This window comes from Rutidosis leptorrhynchoides, chromosome 2, assembly GCF_046630445.1.
Source record: "Rutidosis leptorrhynchoides isolate AG116_Rl617_1_P2 chromosome 2, CSIRO_AGI_Rlap_v1, whole genome shotgun sequence".
Lineage (NCBI taxonomy): Eukaryota > Viridiplantae > Streptophyta > Magnoliopsida > Asterales > Asteraceae > Rutidosis > Rutidosis leptorrhynchoides.
In genome coordinates, this window is record NC_092334.1 from 567112952 (window position 1) to 567137765 (window position 24814).

General features: G+C 32.8%; 1 protein-coding gene across 2 annotated transcripts; it reads right to left on the reverse strand.

Moving 5' to 3' along the window:
- Positions 1 to 18009: 18009 nt before the first annotated feature.
- LOC139893154 (zinc finger CCCH domain-containing protein 11-like) lies at positions 18010 to 23302 on the reverse strand. Of its 2 annotated transcripts, none has more exons than XM_071876305.1 (8): positions 22970 to 23302; positions 22815 to 22899; positions 21485 to 21625; positions 21300 to 21388; positions 20596 to 20784; positions 19839 to 19969; positions 19659 to 19764; positions 18010 to 18563 (listed from the first exon to the last, which is right to left on the reverse strand). In XM_071876305.1, exons 1-8 carry the CDS (start codon positions 23135 to 23137, stop codon positions 18411 to 18413), a joined length of 1062 nt encoding a protein of 353 aa, XP_071732406.1. In that variant the 5' UTR covers positions 23138 to 23302; the 3' UTR covers positions 18010 to 18410. The 2 variants fall into 2 exon arrangements, with proteins under 2 accessions (XP_071732406.1, XP_071732407.1); XM_071876306.1 differs by lacking the exon at positions 18010 to 18563 and adding an exon at positions 18594 to 19161.
- Positions 23303 to 24814: the final 1512 nt, after the last annotated feature.

Sequence of the window (24814 nt, forward strand, 5' to 3'; positions counted from 1 at the left end):
ATTTACCATTTAGCCATCTTGAATTAGTATAAATAGAGCAACATGTAAGCTCATTTATACATCCCATATTCATTCTTCAATCTAGTATTCTAGTAGATAAATAGAGAGTTGTGAGTATTAATCTCCTAATTACAAGAGATATAAAGATTGATACTTATCCTTGTAATTAGAGAGAAAGTGTAATTCCTATTTTTCTTATTAGTGAAACGTTTTTTCCTTGCCCGTGGTTTTTACCCTATTGGGGTTTTCCACGTTAAATCTTGGTGTTCCTTTATTGTCATTATTTTGAGTATTACTAGCGGTTTGCTATAATTCGGTGTCGCTTTTCTCAACAAGGAGTGTATATATGATTCCTATTAAACATTCTCCCTTTGCATCTTTTTATGCTTTCTCACTTTCTGATAAATGTTTGACTACTCTAGTGAACTTTGGCGTATTAGGTTTAGTTTACCATATCTGTACTTTTTTAAAAGGTAAGGCTAATACAGAAGAAATTATGTTGTACCAAGAATTCATATCAGATCTATCATTGAATTTGTCTGCATACATCTCAGTTAAACCAATAGCTTGACTCAATGAAAATGGCATTTTTGCTTTGACTTCTGTTCTGATCTCATGCTTCAATCTAGATCTAATATTCTTGAGAAGGATATCAGTATTAAATAAAAACACAGTTTGGCATGGCAAATAAAGATGCTTCTTATGCATTTGTGGTCAAAGCAAAAGATACTATTTGGAAGGAATCCAGTTCTGAGAGTATCCCTCAAACTAGCCTAGATGAAGATGATCTTCATTGTGTTGATAATTCATTGGAGATTCTCTTCTTAAAGTCAAAGAAATCGGATCCATGAGAAGCATCAAAAGGATTTGTAGGGAAGAAGGCTTTGATAATGTGTCCATAAGGTTTATTGGTGGTTCTTGGTTATGGATGCATTTTGATTCGGTAGAGGGCTAGAGGCCTGCAATCTCTTCAAAACACATAAAATGAACTTCTCTGTTCTCAGTGATCAAAACTTACTCTGAAAACTTTGTGGTTGATGAAAGAAAGATATGGATTGAAATTTCAGGATTACCTTCTATTGCTTAGAATTCATCTGCATATAAAAAAGTTGCATCAAAGGTGGGCAAATTTGTGATTTTTGTGAATGACTCTTCTAAGGGTCTAGTATGGGCAGGCTTTGTGTGTTAACCAAACGAAGAAATTTCACTTCTGAGATGCAAGCTGCAGTAATACGTGGTGCAAAGTATGATATACATGTCCAAGAATATGGAACCTGGAGTATTCGGATGGAGGATGATGATTATGAAGATATTGAAGATCATTATATGAATGATGAGTATCAGGAGAGCCTAGATGAATTTGGTAATGATAATGAAAATGCATAGGAGCCTGTTTTCAATGATGAAGGAAACATATTTGAAGTAAATAATAATTCATTCCCTGAGGATGCTAATTCTGTCGACAACCAATCGTCGGGACAAAGCCAATCTCTTGGATTCGAAAATGAAAGTGTTAATCACAGTGGCTATTCATTTGACTATGATCTCCAAAAGATGGTTGAACTGGGCGTTAAATTGGGGTACAATAAGAGTGAATGTGAGAAATCTTTCTCGGCTTTACTCGAATCAGGGGATAAATTCAAACGTTTTAAAAGATTGTGTTAATATACTTTGGAGTAAAAAGAGGAGGAAACATTTGTGGATTCGGAAACTTTGCAATGTTAACAAGGTGATTTTTGGGGAATTTAAGAAACCAAAATGACTAAACTTGAATTCTTTAGGATTAAGGCTTTATGGGGAAATTATTATTTTGATTACGCATGTTCTTTGGTGAGAGGTATGTCTGGAGGACTTTTGACGATATGGGATCCTATATTTTTTACGAAATCCCAAATTTGGAGTGAAGATGATTTACTTATTGCTCAAGGTAAATTATCTAGATCAGATGATAATGTCTATATGATCAACGTATATGGGTCAGAATCTCATGCTAAACAAATTGTATGGAATAAAATTCAAAATTACATGTCCACTTATGATGGTCCATATATAGTTTTTGGGGATTATAATGAAGTACGTTATGAATTCGAAAGGTTCAGTTCTGTATTTTGTAGAAATGATGCTCTCAATTTTAATAATTTTATGTATAATTCTGGTTTGATTGATCTTCCGTAAGGAGGAAACAAGTTCTCGTGGATGAATAAGTATGGGACTAAGGTGAGTTTAATTGATAGATTCTTGGTCTCGCAAAGTTTCATTAATATGAATCCGGATTTACAAGTTGTTGCCTTAGATCGTGGGTACTCAGACTATTGTCCACTTCTATTACACAATCATCAAATGAATTTTAAATGGTTCCTTTTAAGTTTTATCACTCGTGGTTGAAATATGGTGATTTGGAAGTTTTAGTGAAATCCATATTGTGTATCCAACAGTCTGATGTGCAACAGATGGGATTCCAGGAGAAACTGCGAAATCTCAATAAAACTAAAAGGATGGATTAAAGAAAAGAAGAATGGAGAGTTTGTTAGTAAAAAAGAATAACGTGCCCAATTAGTTGTTCTTGACAGCAACATTGACAATGGCACAAAACTGCGAAATCTCAATAAAACTAAAAGGATGGATTAAAGAAAAGAAGAATGGAGAGTTTGTTAGTAAAAAAGAATAACGTGCCCAATTAGTTGTTCTTGATAGCAACATTGACAATGGCACAATTTCTAGTGTTGAAAGGGACAAACGTGTTTCTATTGTTCATGAGCTAGAAGATATTGCTAATTCGGAAGTCATGGATTTAGTTCGAGGTGCAAATGGGATATAGAGGGGATGATATTTTCATTTTTTCCACGCTTTAATAAACCAAAGAAGATCTCAACAATCCATCCGTGGTGTTTTCGTGAATAGTAATTGGATAGATGAACCACAACAGATCAAAAATTCTTTCTGTGACTTTTATAAGTCGAAGTTTGAAACTGAGCATTCTACATCTTTGTTGAAAGACTTGCAGCCCCAAAATAAGCTTGATACCGAAGACATTTAGTGGTTAGAAAAAGATGTTACGGAGATTGAAATTCCTAATGCTGTTTGGGAATGTGGAAGTAGCAAAGCACCGGGACTGGACGGTTTACTTTTTTATTCATGAAAACATTTTGGGAGATTGTAAAAACAGATTTAATTCAAGATACACAGCAAGATTTTCGTTCGGGAAATTTTCCTAATGGATCTTGTTCGGCGTTTATTACTCTTGTTCCAAAGGTTAATAATCCTACTTTGATTAAGATTATCGACCAATTTCATTAATAGGAGTATTCTATAAGATTATAGCAAAAGTACTTGCTATTCGTTTAGGCGAAAGTTATCGATAAGATTATTAGCATGGAACAAACGACATTTATTCCCGGATCGAAAAATTCTTGAGGGTCCTTTGCTTCATGGTGAAATTATGGATTACTACAAGAAAAGTGCTAAAAAAACTAGTGATGTTGAAAGTTGATTTTGAAAAGGCCTGGGATTCAGTTAGTTGGAAATATCTGGATCATATGCTTCTCAAATTGGGTTTTGGTGATACATGGAGAAGATGGATTTCGATGTGCCTAAAGTTTGCTAGAACATCGGTTTTAGTAAATGGATGTCCTACAAAGGAGTTTGGTATTCAAAGTGGGATTCGTCAAGGAGATCCTTTAAGCCCGTTCTTATTTTTTAATTATCTCATGAAAGAACTCTACATAGACTTAAAGGCAGCCGCAGATTCTAAATTATTAAGGGAGCGATTGTGAGCCTCTAAGTACTCGATTTAATCAATTGTATCACATGGCTACAGATAAAAATGCGTCTATTTTAGAAAAATAGAGTGGTGGTGAATGGGTTTGGAACCGGAACAGAGAACTGTTAGATTTAATTGGATTTGTTACACGTTAAGGAGTGTATGACTCAAAGTTTGGATCAACGAGTAATTAACATATAGTTTATTTGTTAGTATTAGTTTAATTATTTGGTTTGGTAGCTAGTTGGAATTAATGTCTATGTCTTTTAATTTGAATCGGTTAGTCCTAGTTTTTTGTGTTACCGAGTTGTAAGGTGCACGTAGGAGGATAGATATGTGGTCTAACGATAGTGGCTAGTGGGTGATGGTAGTTTTAAGTAGTATTTAAGAGCTTATTGTATTCTGTAAATGAACGAGAAGCGAAGATGTAGTTCATTTGGTAATTTGCTTCTTTATTTTATTTTTGCTTATCAATAAACATGTGTATATTTTTCTTTCTGTTAAAATGTGTGGGTAATTAAAGGGCCTGTGGTCCAACAAGAACATATAACCGGAAGATGTGCCAATAACTCAATGTCATTAAAGAATTTGGAACAGCAAGTCACATTGTCCCAGGAAGATGATTCACTCTTTTGGGCTATCTCTAATAAAAGCAATTATACTGTTTGTAACACACGATTGTATATAGATCATAAAAACATTACCTGCTGCTGGTTCTTCGACAAGATGGGAAAAAGTGGTTCAAATCAAGATTAACATCTTTCTTTGGAGGTTGGTTCTTGATCGGCTCCCCACTCATTTTAAACTGATGCTGTTGAAACGTCGTACTATTTGGGCATTTATTATTTTCTTGCGATATAGCGAGTGAGATCTGGCGACACATCAGGGTTTGGATCATATGAACATACCAATATTCAATAATTGGGCTGATTGTATTGAATGGATTGATAACTGGGCCGTAAATAAAGTAATCAAGAATCGGGCCTTTTCTATTTTTGCACCTTGTGTATGGATTTTATGGAGATATCGAGATGGAGTCGTTTTTTCGGGTGGTTCTCTTAAAAAGGGGGATTTATTTGATAGGATTCGCTATACTATTTATTGGGTTTCACATGAAGTAGAGAAGATTTTTTGGAACAATTGGCTACTGAAACCGTTGTAACTCGTATGTTTCCCTTATACTATCTTGCTAGTGGTTTAATAAAATTGTTTTGCCGTTAAAAAAAATACCATATTGTAAAGAAATACGAATCAATCACCAACAAATTACCAAATCTCTAAAACATAGATTAATCCTTCTTTGAATCAAACAAAAAATACAGAAACAGCAATCTTCTATTATCGAAGAAGATTGATTAAGTATAATCAAAACAGAAATCGAAACTACAAGATCATAATAGATGATCACTCAACTAATTGAGAGAGAAAACAAAACACAGAAATTGATCGAATGAAATCACCCCCAGAAACCCTAAAATTGGGTATAAATATAAATTAATAATAGCAGTTAAGTCCCTCCAGTTTGTCATCTAGAATCCTTGAGCTCCAAGTATTCCAAATGCACCAAAAAGCCCCTTGAACTTAGAAAAAACATGCACATCCACTGCTTTTCAGTTGAACACTTAACCTAAAAAAGTAACCAAGGACTAAACAAGTAAAAAGGATTTTAACCAATAATACAAAAATAAGATTGTAGAAACATCATTATTTATCACCCTCCCACAATCTTATTCTTGAACAAGTCCAACAATCCCAGCTGATTACAGAAATAATTGTGTTTTTTGACACTTAAGCCTTTTGTAAAAATATCAGCAATCTGAACATTAGAATCTATTTTAACAGTTTGAATGATTCCAGAACTAATTTTTCCCCTTATAAAATGAACATCTATTTCTAGATGTTTTGTCCTTTCATGAAAAACAGGATTTGCAGCCATTTGTATGGCTGATTTATTATCACAGAAAAGAGGAATAGGAATAGTAGGCTTAACTTTCAGATCATGAAGAACTTTAAGAATCCATATAATTTCACATGTAGCATTACCCATAGCTCTATACTCAGATTTAGCAGAAGATCTTGCAACAACATTTTGTTTCTTGCTTTTCCAAGAAACTAAAGAATCTCCCATAAAAACACAATATCCATTGACAGATTTAGACATGAAAATAGCCTTAGCCCAATCAGCATCAGCATAGGAAACTAAATTCAAATTTTTTGACTTAACAATAACATTTCCTTTACCAGGTGAAAGTTTAAGATACCTTAAAACATGGAGAGCAAGTTTAAAATGAGATTGTAAAGGTTTATGCATAAACTGACTCAAACAATGTACAGCAAAAAAAATATCAGGCCTTGTCATTGTTAAATAAATCAGTTTTCCAACAAGTCTCTGATATGTAGTAGTATCATTCAAAACAGGATCACTTTCAGTAGGCTCAGTTTTACATGAAATATTTTGTTCTATAGGAACAGAGAGAGGTTTACAACCTAGTAAACCAAACTCATTAAGTAACTCCAAACAAACTTCCTTTGACTCATACAAATACCATTTTCAATGTTTAGAATCTCAATTCCAAGAAAGTATTTCAAAGTTCCCAAATCTTTTATCATAAAATTTGAATTTAAATATTCCTTAAACTTTTTAATTTCAACAATGTTATTTCCAGTGACAATGATATCATCCACATAAACAAGAAGAGCAAGAAAAACATCACCATCAGTTTTTGTGTATAAAGAATAATCATTAATACTTTGCACAAAGCCATTTTGAAATAAAACACTAGATAATTTCTCATTCCATTTTCTAGGATCTTGTTTCAGACCATACAAGGATTTAATAAGTTTACAAACTTTATTACTATTATTATCAAGATATCCTTCAGGAGGTTTCATATACACATCTTCATCAATTTCACCATAAAGAAATGCATTATTAACATCTAATTGAAACACGGGCCAATCATTATTAATAGCAAGAGTAAGAAGACATCTAACGGTAACCATTTTTACAACAGGAGACAAGGTTTCATCATAATCAACACCTTCTCTTTAACTAAACCCTTTTGCAACAAGTCTAGCCTTATATCTTTCTATTTCACCATTAGCTTTATTTTTTATCTTATATATCCATTTACTCCCAATTGGTTTTCTTCCAGGAGGAAGATCAACTAAAATCCAAGTATTATTTCTATTTAAAGCTTCAATTTCAGTATTCATAGCATCAACCCATTGTTTATATTTACAAGCTTCAATATAACAACTAGGTTCAACACTTTTGTTCAAATTGGACACAAAACACAAGTTATCATGAGAAAGATTAGCATAGCAGACTACTTTATTAATATCATATTTCACACTATTATCAACAATATAATCATCAAACTTCGAAGGTCTCTTAGTAGGTCTACTAGACCTTCTGAGATTAAGGTCATCTCCTAAAGTTTGAGTTGGATTAGTTTGAAAAATATTTTTAAAATTGCCCTCAGGAGAACTAGTGCCATCACTAGTATTATCATCAAGTGTTGCACTTTGAGTATTATCTTCAGTTTCACTATTAGTGTTACTTGAAGAATCATACTATGTGCCTTCACTTACTTCAGCTTCTCTTTCTCTCCCTTCATCATTGGGACTTTGAGTGTTGGTATTTTCACTTTTAGAAAATATTTGATCAAAGAAATTTAAATGATTAACATCAGACTCAATATCATTGTTCTCATAACAAGTATTAACCTTTTCTTTTAAAGGAAAAACAGTTTCATAAAATTTAATATCTCTTGAATAAAAAATGGTTTTCTTATATATCCAGGAGGATATCCAATAACTTCAAAACATCTATCCATAGTGTGACCAATCATACCACACTTAGTACACTTATAATTTGCATTAAGACCCCTTCTAGTTCCAGACCTCTTAAATTGATTTGTATTATTCATATTATTAGGTCTATTAAAGTTGTTGTTTCCATTAACATTATTAGGTGTCTTAGCAACAAAAGCATAACTGTGACGACCCGGAAATTTCTAACCAAATTTAAACTTTATCTTTAAATGATTTAATGTTTTCGACACGATAAACAAAATTTGTAATGTTGAGTCTCAAGTTTTGGAACTATATTCATGTAATCAATTATTCTTTGAATGTTCTCGACAATTCACGAACAATATATATATAACTTAATGTGCATATATATATATATATATATATATATATATATATATATATATATATATATATATATATGATTTCAAGTTATTTAGTAAACGATAGTAACATTCGATTATTGATTCGATTAATATTTAGATAAGTTAACTAAAACGTTTAAGATGAACCTAATAAAACACTAATTTGCTACAGTATTTTCGAATTGCTACAGTACCTGAAAAGCTACAGTGTTTTCGAAAATCACTATTTGCTACAGTAAAAAACTTTGCTACAGTAACTTTGCTACAGTTATATATATACATATATACATATAATGTCTATCTCCTAGACTTATTTACTTCGAATGTGAAGTTTCTAAAAAAACCCCAAACTGCGAAACTAGTTCTTCGAATTTTGGAAAAATGCTGATGAAGCAGCAAAAACTGTAAACGACCTTAACAGTCAAAAGTTTGATGATAAAGAATAGTGTGTTGGCAAAACTCAGAAAAAGAGAAGGTTTGGAACTGGAAAACGAATTGAGCAAACCATGAAGGAGGCTGTGGACAAATCACAAAGACTAAACCTGCCATCAAAGAATCCAAATGATTCAGTATCTGCTGAAGTCATTAACGAATACCTTGCTCCTGACTCTAAACATTTACGGAAAAATCTTCTTTATCATCTTTCGATATTAGAAATTCTAAGATATCATCATATCTTTCATTATAAATATCCTAGATATTTCTGAAGATATTTTCATAACTATTCTTATCTGAAATCATTTATCTCTTCGCGATATCTGCGTTACATCATAAAGGAAACTATTTTAGTATCTAAATTCTGAAAAATTCGAATTTAAAATATGAATGTTTTGAAGTAGTGTTGGGAACTGAAGCATGAGTTAGTATAATATAATGACACTTGATTAATGTGATTATATTACAGTAAGTCATGCTTAGTTTCTAATGGAACGTGATGATTCACAGATCATAACGTCATCATGTGCCATGTTACACGACTCATACACTCTATCTAGTATATAAACATATTAAGAACATAATTTCTTGATAGTTCTATCTTTTCTTTTGAATTCTGGTAATTTAACCAATCAAGATCGTGCTATTACAATCTTTCTCTTAGAATATTAGTTATGTTCATTCGAAACTCCATACCTACGAATTCTGGACCATTATTCGTTTGACTTGAAGTCGGGAAGAAAATACAAAAGCATGGAGCTCCTAAATATAAGGGAAAATATAAAGCTTGACAACAACACATAAATTACAGATCGTGTATATCAATACGTATTGCAACGTAAAGACACAGGAGAATTAAAAATATTATAACCCCAAGGTAATAGTAGAAGAAAATAACCTCCTCTGGTGGCAGATGAAAAAGAAGAATGAAGGATACGATAGCCAAGAAAATATCAAGAATCAGAACTGGATTAAGCATTTTCACAATATATTAAGAAGTATGAAATAAGGAAGAAGCTTATAGTAGTGGTGAAAATAAATGAAACGGAAGAGGTCAATTTATAGTGAAATATCAGACATAGCAATCGAGACAGATTACACATTTAATTAAAGAAGATCTTAATCTCCTTAATTCCCGAAGAATCAAATCTTATTTAGAATATGAAGATTTTCTATTCCTTAAATTCCGGAAATCAATCGTTACTACGTCAAAAATTAAGACGAATCTCTATTCCTTCATTTCACTCTTTTACGATAATTTCTCTCATACGCTTCGAGTAATTGGATTGTTTTATCCATATTATTCAACGGTGATAAAACTCTAATTATCAACTCATATTCGTCATGAAAACATTTTTATTGTTAGCCATGACGACCTCACTCAAATTTTGGGACGAAATTTCTTTAACGGGTAGGTACTGTGACGACCCGGAAATTTCTGACCAAATTTAAACTTTATCTTTAAATGATTTAATGTTTTCGACACGATAAGCAAAATCTGTAATGTTGAGTCTCAAGTTTTGGAACTATATTCATGTAATCAATTATTCTTTGACTGTTCTCGACGATTCACGAACAATATATATATAACTTAATGTGCATATATATATATATATATATATATATATATATATATATATATATATGATTTCAAGTTATTTAGTAAATGATAGTAACATTTGATTAATGATTCGATTAATATTTAGATAAGTTAACTAAAACGTTTAAGATGAACCAGTAAAACACTAATTTGCTACAGTATTTTCGAATTACTACAGTACCCGAAAAGCTACAGTGATTTTCAAATCACTATTTGCTACAGTAAAACACTATTTCAAAATGAAAATGTATATATATATTAACAAATAGTGAGACGATGATTTATAGAAGAAAATGACCAAAACACTCAAATGTATAAGTTATACCTCGAGTGGTATAGTTTATGGATGATTTAAGACTATATTTTGACAAAGGTACGATTCACGAAACGAAAAGTACAAGTTTTCTCAGTATACGAAAGGACGTTCGAAAAACCAAAATCGGGACATAAGTCGAGTGACGACGTACGACTTATCGGAACAAAAATTACAAATCAACTATGCACGTGAATTTAATATAATATATAATTAATTATATAAATTATATATATTATATATTAATATAAAAATATGTCGACAAACTTTAGGACAAAAACAATGTGAGCTGGATTTAGAGGCCATGCGATCGCATGGTTGTAGGCCTGTGAACCCATGCGATCGCATGGGGCTAAACAAGTACTATAAATTCAAGTGTTTTTGCTCGAACGAATATCACACACACACATATTTACACAGATATAGATATATACTCCGTAATATTTATTTATTTATTTATTATTATTATTATTATTATTATTATTATTAAGATTAAAGATTAATATTATTATTAATCTAATTATTATTAGTAATATTATTAGTATTATACATAAAATACTACGACGAGGTCATGTCCAAATAATTTCAAACCGAGTTTTCAAATGAGTCAAAGCTAAGGAAAACTATGGGCTATAGCTATGGAGGTTATGGGTATTGTTCGCAAGTCAAACCTAGTGTTTATCATCTCTGTTGCGTCTACGTACTTTCCTGCAATATTGAATCACAATATTGATACGTGAGCATTCATATCTTATCTTTTATATATTAATAGTGTATACATGTCTAGTGCTCGAGTATATATGTTTATGCATGCTAGTATGCTAAATTTCGTCATTAAACAGTTTATGATGAATCACGAATTAAATACATATATTACTGATAAAAGGTATATGATATGCGTGTTTTTGGAAAGCTGGCGAAAAATCAATAACTTTTCATTTAGAATTTGCGTAATTTCGATGAACGAATCAAAAGATATGGTCAACTGAATTATGATTGACGTTAATTGGAATTGCTTTTGAATCTGCAATTAATATTTAAACAACTTGTTTGTAAGATTGATAAATTGGATTTTTGAATATTACCAATCGAGTAAATGAATCCTTATATAAGGTACGTCTCGTTTTGTTGAACTATTGTCAAAATTGACCTTTTGAAACGACTTTGGATAACTTTTGTATGTCGATCTCGAGCATTAGGATTGTGATACACTATGACCTGACCTAGCGTAATAGACATTTATTGACCAACATATGTTCTCTAGGTTGAGATCTACGGTTATTTGGTATTCCAAGTTTCGGTCACATTTCGGTGAATGACTTTATGTGCTGCTAAGGTGAGTTTCATTTGCTCCCTTTTTAATTGCTTTTGCAATATATATTTTTGGGCTGAGAATACATGCACTTTATTTTAAACGCAATGGATACAAGTACATACTAAATTCTACACCGAGTTTAAACCTAAAATCCCTTAGCTTTGGTAACTAGTAACTGCCGGTTATAAGAACTGGAGGGCGTGAGTAGTTGTATATGGATCCATAGGGCTTGACATCCCCGTCTGTTCCAGGTATAGAAACCCTAGCCTGAACTATAAAACAGACGTATGCTATTTGAGTTTAGTACACGTTGGATTGCGTGTATTGTACATGTTGGTTGCATGTATGTTAAAACAGGGGTACTTATTATAACGTTAAAGTTTAGTTACCAGGGTACTCAATTTCGTAGAATATTTTGATAAACGTTTCTGGATGAAACAACTGAAATCTTGTGATCCGCCTTTATATACAGATTATGCGAATCATTAAAACTATGAACTCACCAACCTTTGTGTTGACACTTTCAAGCATGTTTATTCTCAGGTTCCAAGAAGTCTTCCGCTGTTTGCTTATATGTTAGACAAGCTATGTGCATGGAGTCTTACATGGCATATTTTTCAAGAAAACGTTGCATTCACAAAATCATCACCATGTATCTTATTTTGACTGCATTGTCAAATGGAAGTACTATTGTAAACTATTATATTACGGTGATTGTCTATATGTAGAAATCATCAGATGTCGAAAACCTTTGATTTAAATATTCATTTATGGTGTGCCTTTTCAAAAGAATGCAATATTTACAAAACGTATCATATAGAGGTCAAATACCTCGCAATGAAATCGATGAATGACGTGTTCGTCCATATGGATTTGGAGCGATCGTCACAAGAACTTTGAGACTTTTGACCAACAGTATGTCCAGAAAAATTCCTATGAGACTCTTCCCTTGAAATAACTGCAAAAGCAGTTTTAACATTGGGAAGGGGATCAGTCATAAGAAGATTACTTCTTATTGGCTGGTAAACCTCATCAAGTCCCATAAGAAACTACATAAGTTTCATTACACTGTTATGTTTAACAAAATCAGCATTAGCAGTACAAACACATTCAGGCAACTTAACAAGAGCATCAAATTATTTCCACAAAGTATTTAGCTTATGATAATATTCAGAAACACTAGAACCGTGGCAATGAATTGATTTGCTTATGTAAATTAAATGTAATTGAACCATCAATTTTATCATAAGTTTCTTTGAGTTCTTGCCAGACAGTAACAGAATTATTAGAAAAGATTTGTCCCAAATACAATTCATCTGAAATAGATGTAAGTATCCATGATAATACCACAGAATTACATCTATCCCATTGATTTAACAAAACTTCATCCTTTTCATAATCACTTCTTTTACAAGTTCCATCAATAAATCCCTTTTTATTTTTAGTATTTAAAGCAAGAAGCATAACTCTGATCCAAACACTATAATTTTCAGTTCCTTTCAATTTAATTGACAAAAGTGCAGTTCCAGTAGTATCACTAGCATGCAGATATAGAGGATCACCAAAATCTAATTTATTAACCAAAGTTACAGAAGAACTACCATCATCATCACCAGCTATAATAAAAACACAGAAGAAACAAACAAGCAAGAAAACAATAAATCAAATAACAAGTAGAACACAAAGAAACTAGCACAAGATTAAGACAATTAGCACATAAAACCGCAACAAATCCACGGTTCAGACACCTGTAAGGAAAAGAAACAAACCACAAAGGACTGGCTACTAGCCAGGCAACCTGTAAAGATGATTAACAAATAAAGGTCAAGATCAATCTACGCTTGATCAGGTATTCATAGATCTCAAGGATCTAGATAAAGAGTTGGGCGTAGAGATCTGGTCTAAGTATAATAAAGCACGAATAAACACGAGACTCCCCTATTAGAGTGAAAACTCTAATTTGTAGAAGAATACAGAAACCAAGAAGCAGCGGATGACAATCAAACACCAGTACATCAATATCAGACAAGATGAACAAACCCTAACCCTAATTTTTCAAAATTAGGGTTTTCAGTAGATCACCACGAATCTGTCAACAATCGGTTGAAAGAAACACCCCAAACAAATGATCGAATCGCTCTGATACCATGTAAAGAAATACGAATCAATCACCAACAAATTACCAAATCTCTAAAACAGAGATTAATCCTTCTTTGAATCAAACAAAAAATACAGAAACATCAATCTTCTATTATCAAAGAAGATTGATTAAGTATAATCAAAACAGAAATTGAAACTACAAGATCATAATAGATGATCACTCAACTAATTGAGAGAGAAAACAAAACACAGAAATCGATCGAATGAAATCACCCCCAGAAACCCTAAAATTGGGTATAAATATAAATTAATAATAGCAGTTAAGTCCCTCCAGTTTGTCATCTAGAATCCTTGAGCTCCAAGTATTCCAAATGCACCAAAAATCCCCTTGAACTTAGAAAAAACATGCACAACCACTCCTTTTCAGTTAAACACTTAACCTGAAAAAGTAACCAAGGACTAAACAAGTAAAAAGGATTTTAACCAATAATACAAGAATAAGATTGTAGAAACATCATTATTTATCACATATGATTACATGTTTCACTGCCACTAACAAACACTAACAGATATAACAAAGAAGGTTTACTTCATTTTCTCTTCTTGGGCTTAAGCTAGGAATCTTTGGCCCGTTTAAGAGCTTTCACTTGTCATTTGGGCCGTCCTTCCATGGGCTTCTCTTTTAGTCTTTTATTGGACTGCCATCATCTTCATTGCTATCAGTTTCTACAATTGAATTTCCAACAGACTCGTGATGACAGGATCCATAGGTAAATTAGTTTTTTGTTCTGTAAAGTAGGGTGAGTCAGAACTATATATGTCAATCGATCTCTTTGTTACTAGAATTTCTAAAATGAGCTGTAATAGTGATAAAATTAGTAAATCCCAATCCCAAAAGTTAGCGTACTTTTGGGATTTATTATCTCTTGAAGAGATTCAAGTTCGATTTCTCACAAGGTCATAAACGAATACTTTTTTCAACAAATGACTTCAATGGACGAGTATTTCTCCTGATATATCTTCATTGTAGATTTTGATGACGAGAATGCAGATTTGTATAAAGACGTTAATGAAGAAGATATACCTTTTTTAAAGAGGTGGATTTGTTCTCAAAACTAAACAACAACCGAAACACTCAATATTGTTCACAATCCAAAGAATCATTGTCTGCCAAAATGTGTACGCTTGAAGCACAAAATAAGAAGTTACAACAAGAGAATGATTAGCTCAAATCAGAAAACTTTCTGTTAGCTCATAAAATTCACTCTTCAGACTGAAAATAATTAACTCAAGTCCGAACGTGAGCTTAGTTCTAAGATCATTCTACAACTTCGCACTGTTGTTGATCATGAACTCTCAACCGAACATTAATGGGGGACTTCGAAAAACGCATTTTCGATTTACAACATGAGTTAGATGTTAAATCTACAAGAATTTCAAAACCAACAATAGTGTCGATGGGTACACAAGTTGAAATCCTGAAATGCACTACAAATTGTACGCCAAAAACGATGACAAAGCAAACCTAAAAACCCATTACTCAAACTTCCTCATCAAATCTTTGACAACAACTCTTCACAACAACACTTCTAACTCGTTATGTTCGACTGATGGACAGCGAGATGATTTAACGTTCAAGAGGGAGCTTAAGAAATTCATCAAACAAGTTCTTTCCTTTACCCCTCACAATTTAATAAAGACATATATGAAAAATGCACACTAAAGGGAGAGAAAACTATTAGAACCAAAATGTTGTGTGCATTGTGATCGAGACATAGCCTCAACTACATCAATAGTCACCAGCGGAGAATTTTCTAAAAGAAGAAGTTTCTCCATTTCAAGTCTACAACTACACTTATTTCAAAGGGCGGAGTTCAAGACTTAAAAGAAATCCTCATCCCCAGAGTTTAAGACCAAAAAAACGATCATTGACAAATCATATCAAAGGGAGAAGATTGTTAAGTCCAAAATGTATTGATATAATTTGTCATCGTCTGGCATAGTATAAATACCCCCTCACATAGCTTAAGTCTTAAAGTGTGCACCATTTGTAACTAGTCACCAACACCTTTACCTACACACACACATCACAAAACTCTCTCAACCTCCACTTTGTAACAACCTTTACACTTAATGAATTTCGGCACTTCGTATGCATTCATCATCATTATGACAACATCAACTATAATGAATCATCATCACCTTCATCACTCTTACATACATATTCATATACATACCTACTGCTACCGTTGAAGCTAATCGGTTCATTGTGTCCCACATCGGAAAGTGAAAGAAACAAATGTGCATATATAAGCTTATGGAACCTCCCTATATCACCAATCAGTTTTTTTAAAATAGAGTCACATGAGCTTATATGCATTGCATGTTGGTGGACCTAAATCGATCCTACAAATGGTATCAGAGCTAGAGCCTGGTATAGCCAGATGTGTGGACAGTGCAAAATGATAGTGGAGGTTCAAACCGAGATGACTATGGACGTGACAGAGGAAGAGGTCGGGGGTCCGGGTGAGTCGAGATGGTATTGAAAGCGTCCATGGGAGAAGCGTGGAATGAACCGATTAAGGGGTGATTGTTGAAGCTAATCGGTTCATTGTGTCCCACGTCGGAAAGTGAAAGAAACAAATATGCATATATAAGCTTATGAGAACCTCCCTCTATCACCAATTGGTTTTAGAGAAAAGAGGTACTCATGAGCTTATATGCATGGCATGTTAGTGGACCTAAATCGATCCTACAGCTACTACATTCAGCTACTACATTCTATCATACAGATTCAAGATCAAACATGAATTAAACGCGGAATTTAATCCAGGTGGGCTCAGAACAATAATAGTTGCTAGTTATTTGAATGGAGGATTAATATTTTCCATTGGGTTTAATAGCACGACGGGAAAAAAAAGCAGTTTGGGCCGTTTGGAAATGGGATTGGATCAAGAAAGTTCAAAGCTGGAAAAGAATGGCACGATCTAAGAGCAAGTCAACGTGGACTCTATGTTTATCTTGATTTGAATTTGAATTTAGTTATTCTACTTTATCTCTTTTAAAGTTCTCTCTTTAGCTACTATTGACCAAAAAGCTTTCTCACCGAACTATAAGGATTAGCCCTCACAAAAAAGAAATTGTCAAAATGCCCTCGCAAGTCGCAAGCCCACTTGCGAATTTGCGACTTGTAAATTATCCTTGATTTCCTAAGGAAATTCAAATCCTGATGTGAGACTTAAACGCATGACCGAGACAACACGTGTTGCACGGTTTCCTTGCAACTTGCGACTTACTGCGTCAAATGCTACCTAGCAAATTTTTGCGATTCATCGGGTTTTTAGGATAAACCGAGAGTTTCATAGGAATTCTAAAACAGTCAATCGGCATATATACAGGACTGTTAATAATGTACTGAAAAGCTCCTCCAGAACATAATGTATAATATATTTTTGGTTACTCATTGTATAATATGTTGCTATAATCGTACCTCAAACGTAATGTAAATTCTGCAATGTTGTTAAAGGTGAATTGGTTAAATGTTTTGTTTAAAAGCGATGAAAGTGCATGTATGTGTTGCCAACATGATGTTTTTGTAATCTCGGTGAAATTTTGGTCAAAATAGGGTATAAAACGTTATCTTGAAAATTCAAGAATTGTCAGAAAATCTTATCCTAATAAATTACACGTCAGTCGCAAGGTAGACCTTGCGAGCCATGCGACTCGTACACCAAATGCTCATGACTAGTGAGTCGCAAGTCGCAAGGAAACCGTGCGACTTTGCGACACGTGTTGTCTTGGTCATGCGTCTAAGTTCCAAATTGGGATTTGAATTTCCTCGGGAAATCAAGGATAATTCATGAGTCGCAAAGTCGCAAGTGGGGCATGCGGCTTGCGAGGGTAGTATGGCATTTATTTTTATTGAGCACGAATCCTTAAAATTCGGTGAGAAATTGGGCATTTTGGTCAATAGCCTCATTTTAAATAGCACGACTATGTTCGAGTATTCTTTAGTTTTTGTTTATTATTTTGAGTGAAAAAATAAACCGTGAAGGTTTTGTTTCCCAACTGAGAAGGTTGTTTACAATAAAACCGAGAAAGTTTTTCTAATTATCTTATTATTATCGTTTAGCGCGATCATAATCATTATATAAGAAAGAACTTATCGAAACGATATGGAGAGCATTATCATGTTTAAGAATCAACACAATATTACTGTGATATCCTACAAATATACAACAATCAACGGACCATAAAGATTCATCTTCTTCACTAAACCTTCATAAGATATATTAATTCAAGGTCTTAAGAAGAATTTCACTTGCATTCCCTTCCCATTTTGACGTCAGAGACATGCTGATCAAGAGAATAGAGATGGATTTGATTCTTTTAGTCCTTTTGTAAGTTTTCAAGTAATTCCGTAAGTGTATAAGTGATTACGGATTACCAAATTTATTCAAAGGAACTTAAAAATCAGTTCAACTCAGCAAAATGTTATTCCTCATAACTTCAAACCAATTACGACTCACGCATCTTTGAACAATAGATACAAACATACTTGAGTCACACACCAGATAGTAGAAATCTGGAATGGTCATATTTTATATATATACTCATGTCTCAAACAACAAGAAGATTAATAAGTTGATCCGCGATAATTGGATGACTAATCTTCCGAGTTTTCCCTGCAAGGTGAAAGTAAATATCTATTTCTTTGGTTCTTGAATTTGAATAGATGTTTTTGACAAGCTTGCTTCCAATTCGTTCAACTCATCAATATCCAGATCATCATCATCGTCCTCTGAAACAGCAGCTACGCTTGTTGATCCACTTGGTCCACCTGATGAACCGTTTTGTGCCTGCAATTGAATTTTAGAAAGACTCATGAGGATGGAATCCATATGTATCATTAATTATTTGTTATGTAAAGTGAGATGAGTCTGAACTATATATGTGGTTCTTGCTGTTACTCGAATTTTCTAGAATGGGGTTCAATAGTGACAAAATGAGTAAGTGACAAACTGAGTAAGGTGTTGTTTGTTTTTCAGATCTTATTATGTCTTTTATCTGCGCGCCCGAAAATGTTTTTACTGCAGATTGTTTGTTTCTCTAAAGACATAAGATAAAATAATGTCTAATTCTATTCTGTCTGCAACCACACGGACTTGAACATATGCTTCTAAGTGTTGTGTTGCAGACAGAATTAAGTGATTTTGCATACATAAAAACAAACAGTCTTCACTATTCAACATACATTTACAGATATGGTCCGCGTATCTTCAGACATAAACATCTTAAAAAACACAAACACCACCTAAATCTTAGATGAAAGGTAAAGAGATTATCTTATACCGAAAGTTGGCCAAATAAGGTTAAATTATTGTAACCATCACTAGATAGCCGATAGCCGAGTGGTTGGCGCCCGGAGTTCCTTGCAAGAGGTCTCAGGTTCGAATCCTGTATAGGGAGAATATTTAGTGGTGGTCGGGGATGGGTTGGAAACAGCCGAGGAATAATCCCGCGGGGTTGCGTACATCAGAGTATGGGGTCATCAGAGTATGGGGTCGTATTACTCGCCCTCCCTGGAAAACCTTCTACCTTTTACCTTTTTAGTGTATATCAAGATTTGGCAATTACAAGAAGTTGAAGTGACAAAGCTTCATTTATATGTATGGGTTGTATATATAAGAAATAGAATACAATTAAATATGAAACCCGAAAAAAATGAAAAAGTTATATGTAAGACTTGGGATATAGATCATATATGAGTAATGGATAGATTAGTAGTTGGTATGAATTTGAATATGCGAGTATCAGTATAGTCCAAATAAGGATTTAAGATACTGCATTTATCATGTTGGATTTTATGATGGATAATATAAGATCGACATCCGTTTACTGATATTTACTAAGATTACAACCAAACGCTAATATGGTATAGTGCGTTAACATACCTTGTTCATGTTATTATTATCAGCTTCTTCTTCTCGGTTGTACTTTTCATAAGCCTCAAGATCATCCACAAACACGCTTGCATCAGACAGAAACAACTCGCGACCACTGCACACTCATCAAATTATCAATTGGATATTCGGTAAAAAAAAAAAATTATATATGACATCAGCAAACCGAACCTCATGCGGTCATTCTTAGCCCTCTCGGCTCGTTGAGCAGCCAAACCCGCATCTCTTGCTTCCACCTTCTTCCTCTTCCACTCCATAAAGAGTTCAGTAGTCATTGGAGTTGTCGTTTTCACTTTTGCACGCTATTAGTATATAAAAGACCCAAGTTTTTTTAATAGCCGAGTTCCAATATAAATAATTTACAACAATAAAGAAAGTCACATTAAAACAAGTTCTTTTTGAATTTGAAGATAATTGTAGAGATACTTGTAATTACAATAAACGTATTATAATAGTCCCATCTAAATTGTTAATATACTAATGTATCAAGTTTTTTATATTGCTATATGGCGGGCTTAGGGCTACTTTCAACCTCTTAGAACCATCTGAACCAATTACTGTTTTAGCTGAATACTTCAATTTGGCCCGCTAAAAAATGAACAATTCAAATTGACCCATTAATACGTTATTAAAATGTCACCTCAACGAAAACAACATTTCATCCATTCTTTTCTAACTGCCCTAATTTGACTTTAAAAGTCGGACAAGTTGCTATCAACTTTGTAATGTGTGTGTGATGATAATAACAAGTTACTTTATGATAATTTGAGAATTAATATTGTAGCAAAAGAAATGTAACTAAACAAAAGAAAATAAAAAATTTAATTATTTTTTTTTTATTTTTTTTTTATTTTTTTTTTTTTTTTTTTTTTTTTTGGTGAATGTTTGACATTCATAGTCAAAGAGAAACCATAAGTGATGAACTAACCTGATCCTCAATCTCATCCTCAATAGCTAACTTGTTCGATTCTTCTTCTAAAAGAGCCTTCATTTGCGACTTCAAAATGTAACCAGGTGGAAGTGCATGCCTATAGTGACACTCTTTGTTACCATTAGGACAAACCCAAAACCAACCGTATTGTTTCTTCTCCACTGCTTCAAGAAAGTGTTTGCAAACCTACTCATAAATGCACAAAAAACGTCAATAACACACTGCCAAAACGAGATTGACAAAATACGGACCTAAAGAGTAGAAATCCCATATGTAATCTGTTGAAAACGAATTAAACCAATACAGAGCTTTGCAGTTATTAAAGGTTTCATAAGGTAATACTGTCGCTATTACCATAAAATATAGAATCACAATTTATAACTATAGAAGGAAAATGGCACCTGACAAAAGGCACCAATGTCTATAATTCATATTACTCTCCTGAAACATTGGCAAAAGATAGATAGGATCTGGTTTAGAGGAAGTTGAACAATAGTATGACTGAGAATTATATTTACACATTTTCGTTTTTTTACACAAATGGTGACAAGCAGCATATGATTTGAATAACTAGATTGCAAGTCAAGGTATATTTTCATGATCTAAAACCTATTTGTGTGAAACTACATCACATAGACAAGCCATTAATAATAATATGGGCATCGCTCTAAAGTATAAATAAAGAGATTATGATAGCGTACAATATCGGTTGGTTTATTCTGGTTATACTCTTTCCCTTTTGACGCTACAACCTTCTCGAGCGTTTCTTGATCCCAGTCCTCCATTGTACCTAAAAGAAAATAAATAGTAAACCATAATAGATTTATATAATATCTAGTCGTGAAAACAAAGTTATTTAGTGACACGAGTTGCAATAAATACATACCTTCATCACGCTTATCACTAAAAATGTCAATCTTCTCACCCTTCCTCTGTACATTCAAATCATGAGAAAACTTGCATTTGAAGCCTTTTGCACACTGACCAGCCTTAAAAAATTCACACAATATGGACTTTGGATCAACCCCTGAAAAAAAAAAAGCAACTCTTTAAAATAATTATCAATATCGTTCAAACCAATTACCATATAATCATATGAATGTAGCAAAAAGTTATCATCTTGTCAAACATCCTTAAGAAAATACTACGCTACAGAACTCAAATAGCTGTCGCTCAAAAGTAAATATATAACATATCATGTTTCTATTGGCACATAAATGGTTTGAGTATTTGTATAATAATGATAAAAAATCACAAACTTGACGGACATTAAAATGCAATCCCATAGGCCATAACTGTTTAAAAGAATGAATGTTGTTGAAGTCATGATGCTCTAAAGTTACGAAAAAAAAATTCAGTGGTATAATGAAAAAATCGATTAGACAATCATGAAGTTTGATACCTTAAAAGTCGATCAAAAGAAATTACTGTATTTCAAACTAATTTGAACCCAACATTGATCAGTAAACATCAACTATGATTTCCACAACTACACCCATATGTATATGTATATATATTGAAATATTGTAACATTAATATTAAAATTAAATATTATATATCAAATCTATGCCTAGCAAACGGGTCAGGTTTGGTTGGGTTGGGTTGGGTAACGGGTCAAAATGGTTTTAGGTTGAAATGGGTCACAGGTCAAACGGGTCAGTTTTTTAAACGGGTCAAAATGGGTCAGGTTGGGTCGGTTTGGGTAACGGGTCGAACGGGTCACAGGTCAGTTGGGTCAAATGGGTTACATCGCTTTTTTACATTTATTACATTATTTTAGTTATTATTATTGATTATATATACATAAGAACTATGAATATGCATAATAAATGATATAACTATGAATGCTTTCATAAATTTTTGCCGGATGAAAATTTTTGTGCTCGACCCATTTGACCCATTCACAAAACCCATTAGACCCATTTCTATTTATTGATCTTCGAGAGTATTGATACCCATTAGACCCGTTCCTTCATTTTTTGTATAGGACTCAATAGGTTGGAGAGAAACTCATTTGGATCTTTTTTTAAGCTTTGAATTACATTGTTAGACTTAATTTTTCTCAATTGACCTGAAAGCTTGACCCATTTGACCCGAATTTGAGTTTATGGGTCACAATTGCCAGGTCTACCTCAAATCTTATACAGTAATAAATATATGAATATATACATATTAAATATAAATATATATAGAAAGGAATAACTAGAACAACTTACCAACAGGTACTTTTGGTTGAACAACAGCAATCTTAAACAAATCATTCAATTCCTTTTCTCTAGCTTTCTCTTCCTCTTTCTTTTTCTATTAAAATTAAAAAAACTATAATCAATCAAAATCAAAATTAATAAATACAATCAAAAATAAATCTTACCTTAGCTGCAAGTTTAGAAGGATCAGGTTTAGGTTGTACGTTCTGCTGAAGTGATTGTACATATTTTTGAACGTTTTTACTCTTATTCTTGTTTTTAAGCCCAAAAGTTTTGTCTTCCACAACTTTTTGCTTCTTTGCTAACTCCGCTTTTGATTGTTTCGGTGGCATTTTTTTTTTCTTTTTCAAATCAGAATTAAAACTTTTGAAATTTCAATTTTATATAATTTGATAATATACCGATCGAATTGATTGAATTAACGACTGGTCGATCGAGAATTTTATATGAATCGATAATTTGATTACTAATTTAGGGTTTTTATGTGAATAAGTTTTTTGTACAGATGAACTGAAAAAAGGTTGTTTAATTGGAGTGGGAATGTGGGATACGGAATTTTTGTTTGTGAAATAACAAAGTAGTCCTTGTACTATTCTCATATTTTCATATTTTACATCATATTTATGATAGTTATAATTTGAACCTTTCAATTTAAGGTCGCTTGTTCACCATAATTAACACAATTTTAACAGAATTTTGACTTATTTGGTCTAAGAAATTATGTTATGCCTATACCTGTCAAACGGTTCAAGCGGTTCAAGTTGGATCATTTTGGGTAATGGATCAAAATGATTTTAGGTTGAAATGGGTCATGAGTCAAACGTGTAAAAAGTTTAAATGGGTTTAAACGGGTCAGGTTAGGTCGGTTTGGGTAACAGGTCAAAACTGGTAATGAGTCAAATGGGTCAAATAGGTCCAAACAGGTCATATACTTTTACATTTAATTTTTTAAATTTATTATATTATTTTAGTTTTTATTAATATTTATTATATATATAAGAAAATATTAATATACATAATAATTGATGAGGAATATTCATTTAAATCCTTAATTTAAATTGAAATCTAAAGGATAAATCTCAGCCCTTAGATCTATTGCATATGATTTCTCATCACCTTCAAATTGTGGAGAACTGGAACAGTATGTTTATGTTCTTCATCACCTTCAAATGGTGGATTTTTCTCATGATGATTCTTATAATGAATTGAGCTGAAATACATGATCGATATCATAATCCTAAATCTAGCTCATCATCAAATTGAATCAACAACAATAGATTTAAAGCTATTTGATTCGTGTTCTTCGTTCTTCAAAAATTCAATGCAATTAGGTCTTCGGATCAATCAGGAACGATTTAAGGAAATGTGAAAATGTAGAAGTGTTCACAATCTCATCGTGAAACTATCTACAAAATCTTAGTTTCTAAATCAAAGAAATGAATTCGAAATTCAAGGTCAAAGATTCGAGAAAAAAAGTCAACTGTTTGTGTTCATTATTAAGTTCATGAATTACGTGATGATTTAACTTCAGTTAATGATTTATGAGTGTTTATGAATTGATTTTGAACAACTTTGATGAAGGAATCACAGCTTGAAAGAGTTTGATTCGAAAAATTACTCTTCAAGTTCCTCGCTACTGTTCAATACAATTCGATAAAAGTCAATCACATGTTATTGTAAAACCCAATCACATGTGATTTTGCATGTCAATCACATGTGATTCTGCATGTCCAATCCAATCACATGTGATTGTAAAATCCAATCACATGTGATTGTAAAATTCAATCACATGTGACGGAAATATGATCCAAGGGCTGAGATTTGTCTCTTAGATCTCAACTTAAATTAAGGATGCAAATGAATACAACTCAATAATTGATATAACCATTAATGCTTTCATAAACCATTGACGGATGAATCTTGATATCCTCAACCCACCCATTCACAAGACTCATTAGAAATGTCTCGGATTATTGAACTTTAGAATTTGATATCCATTTGACCCGTTC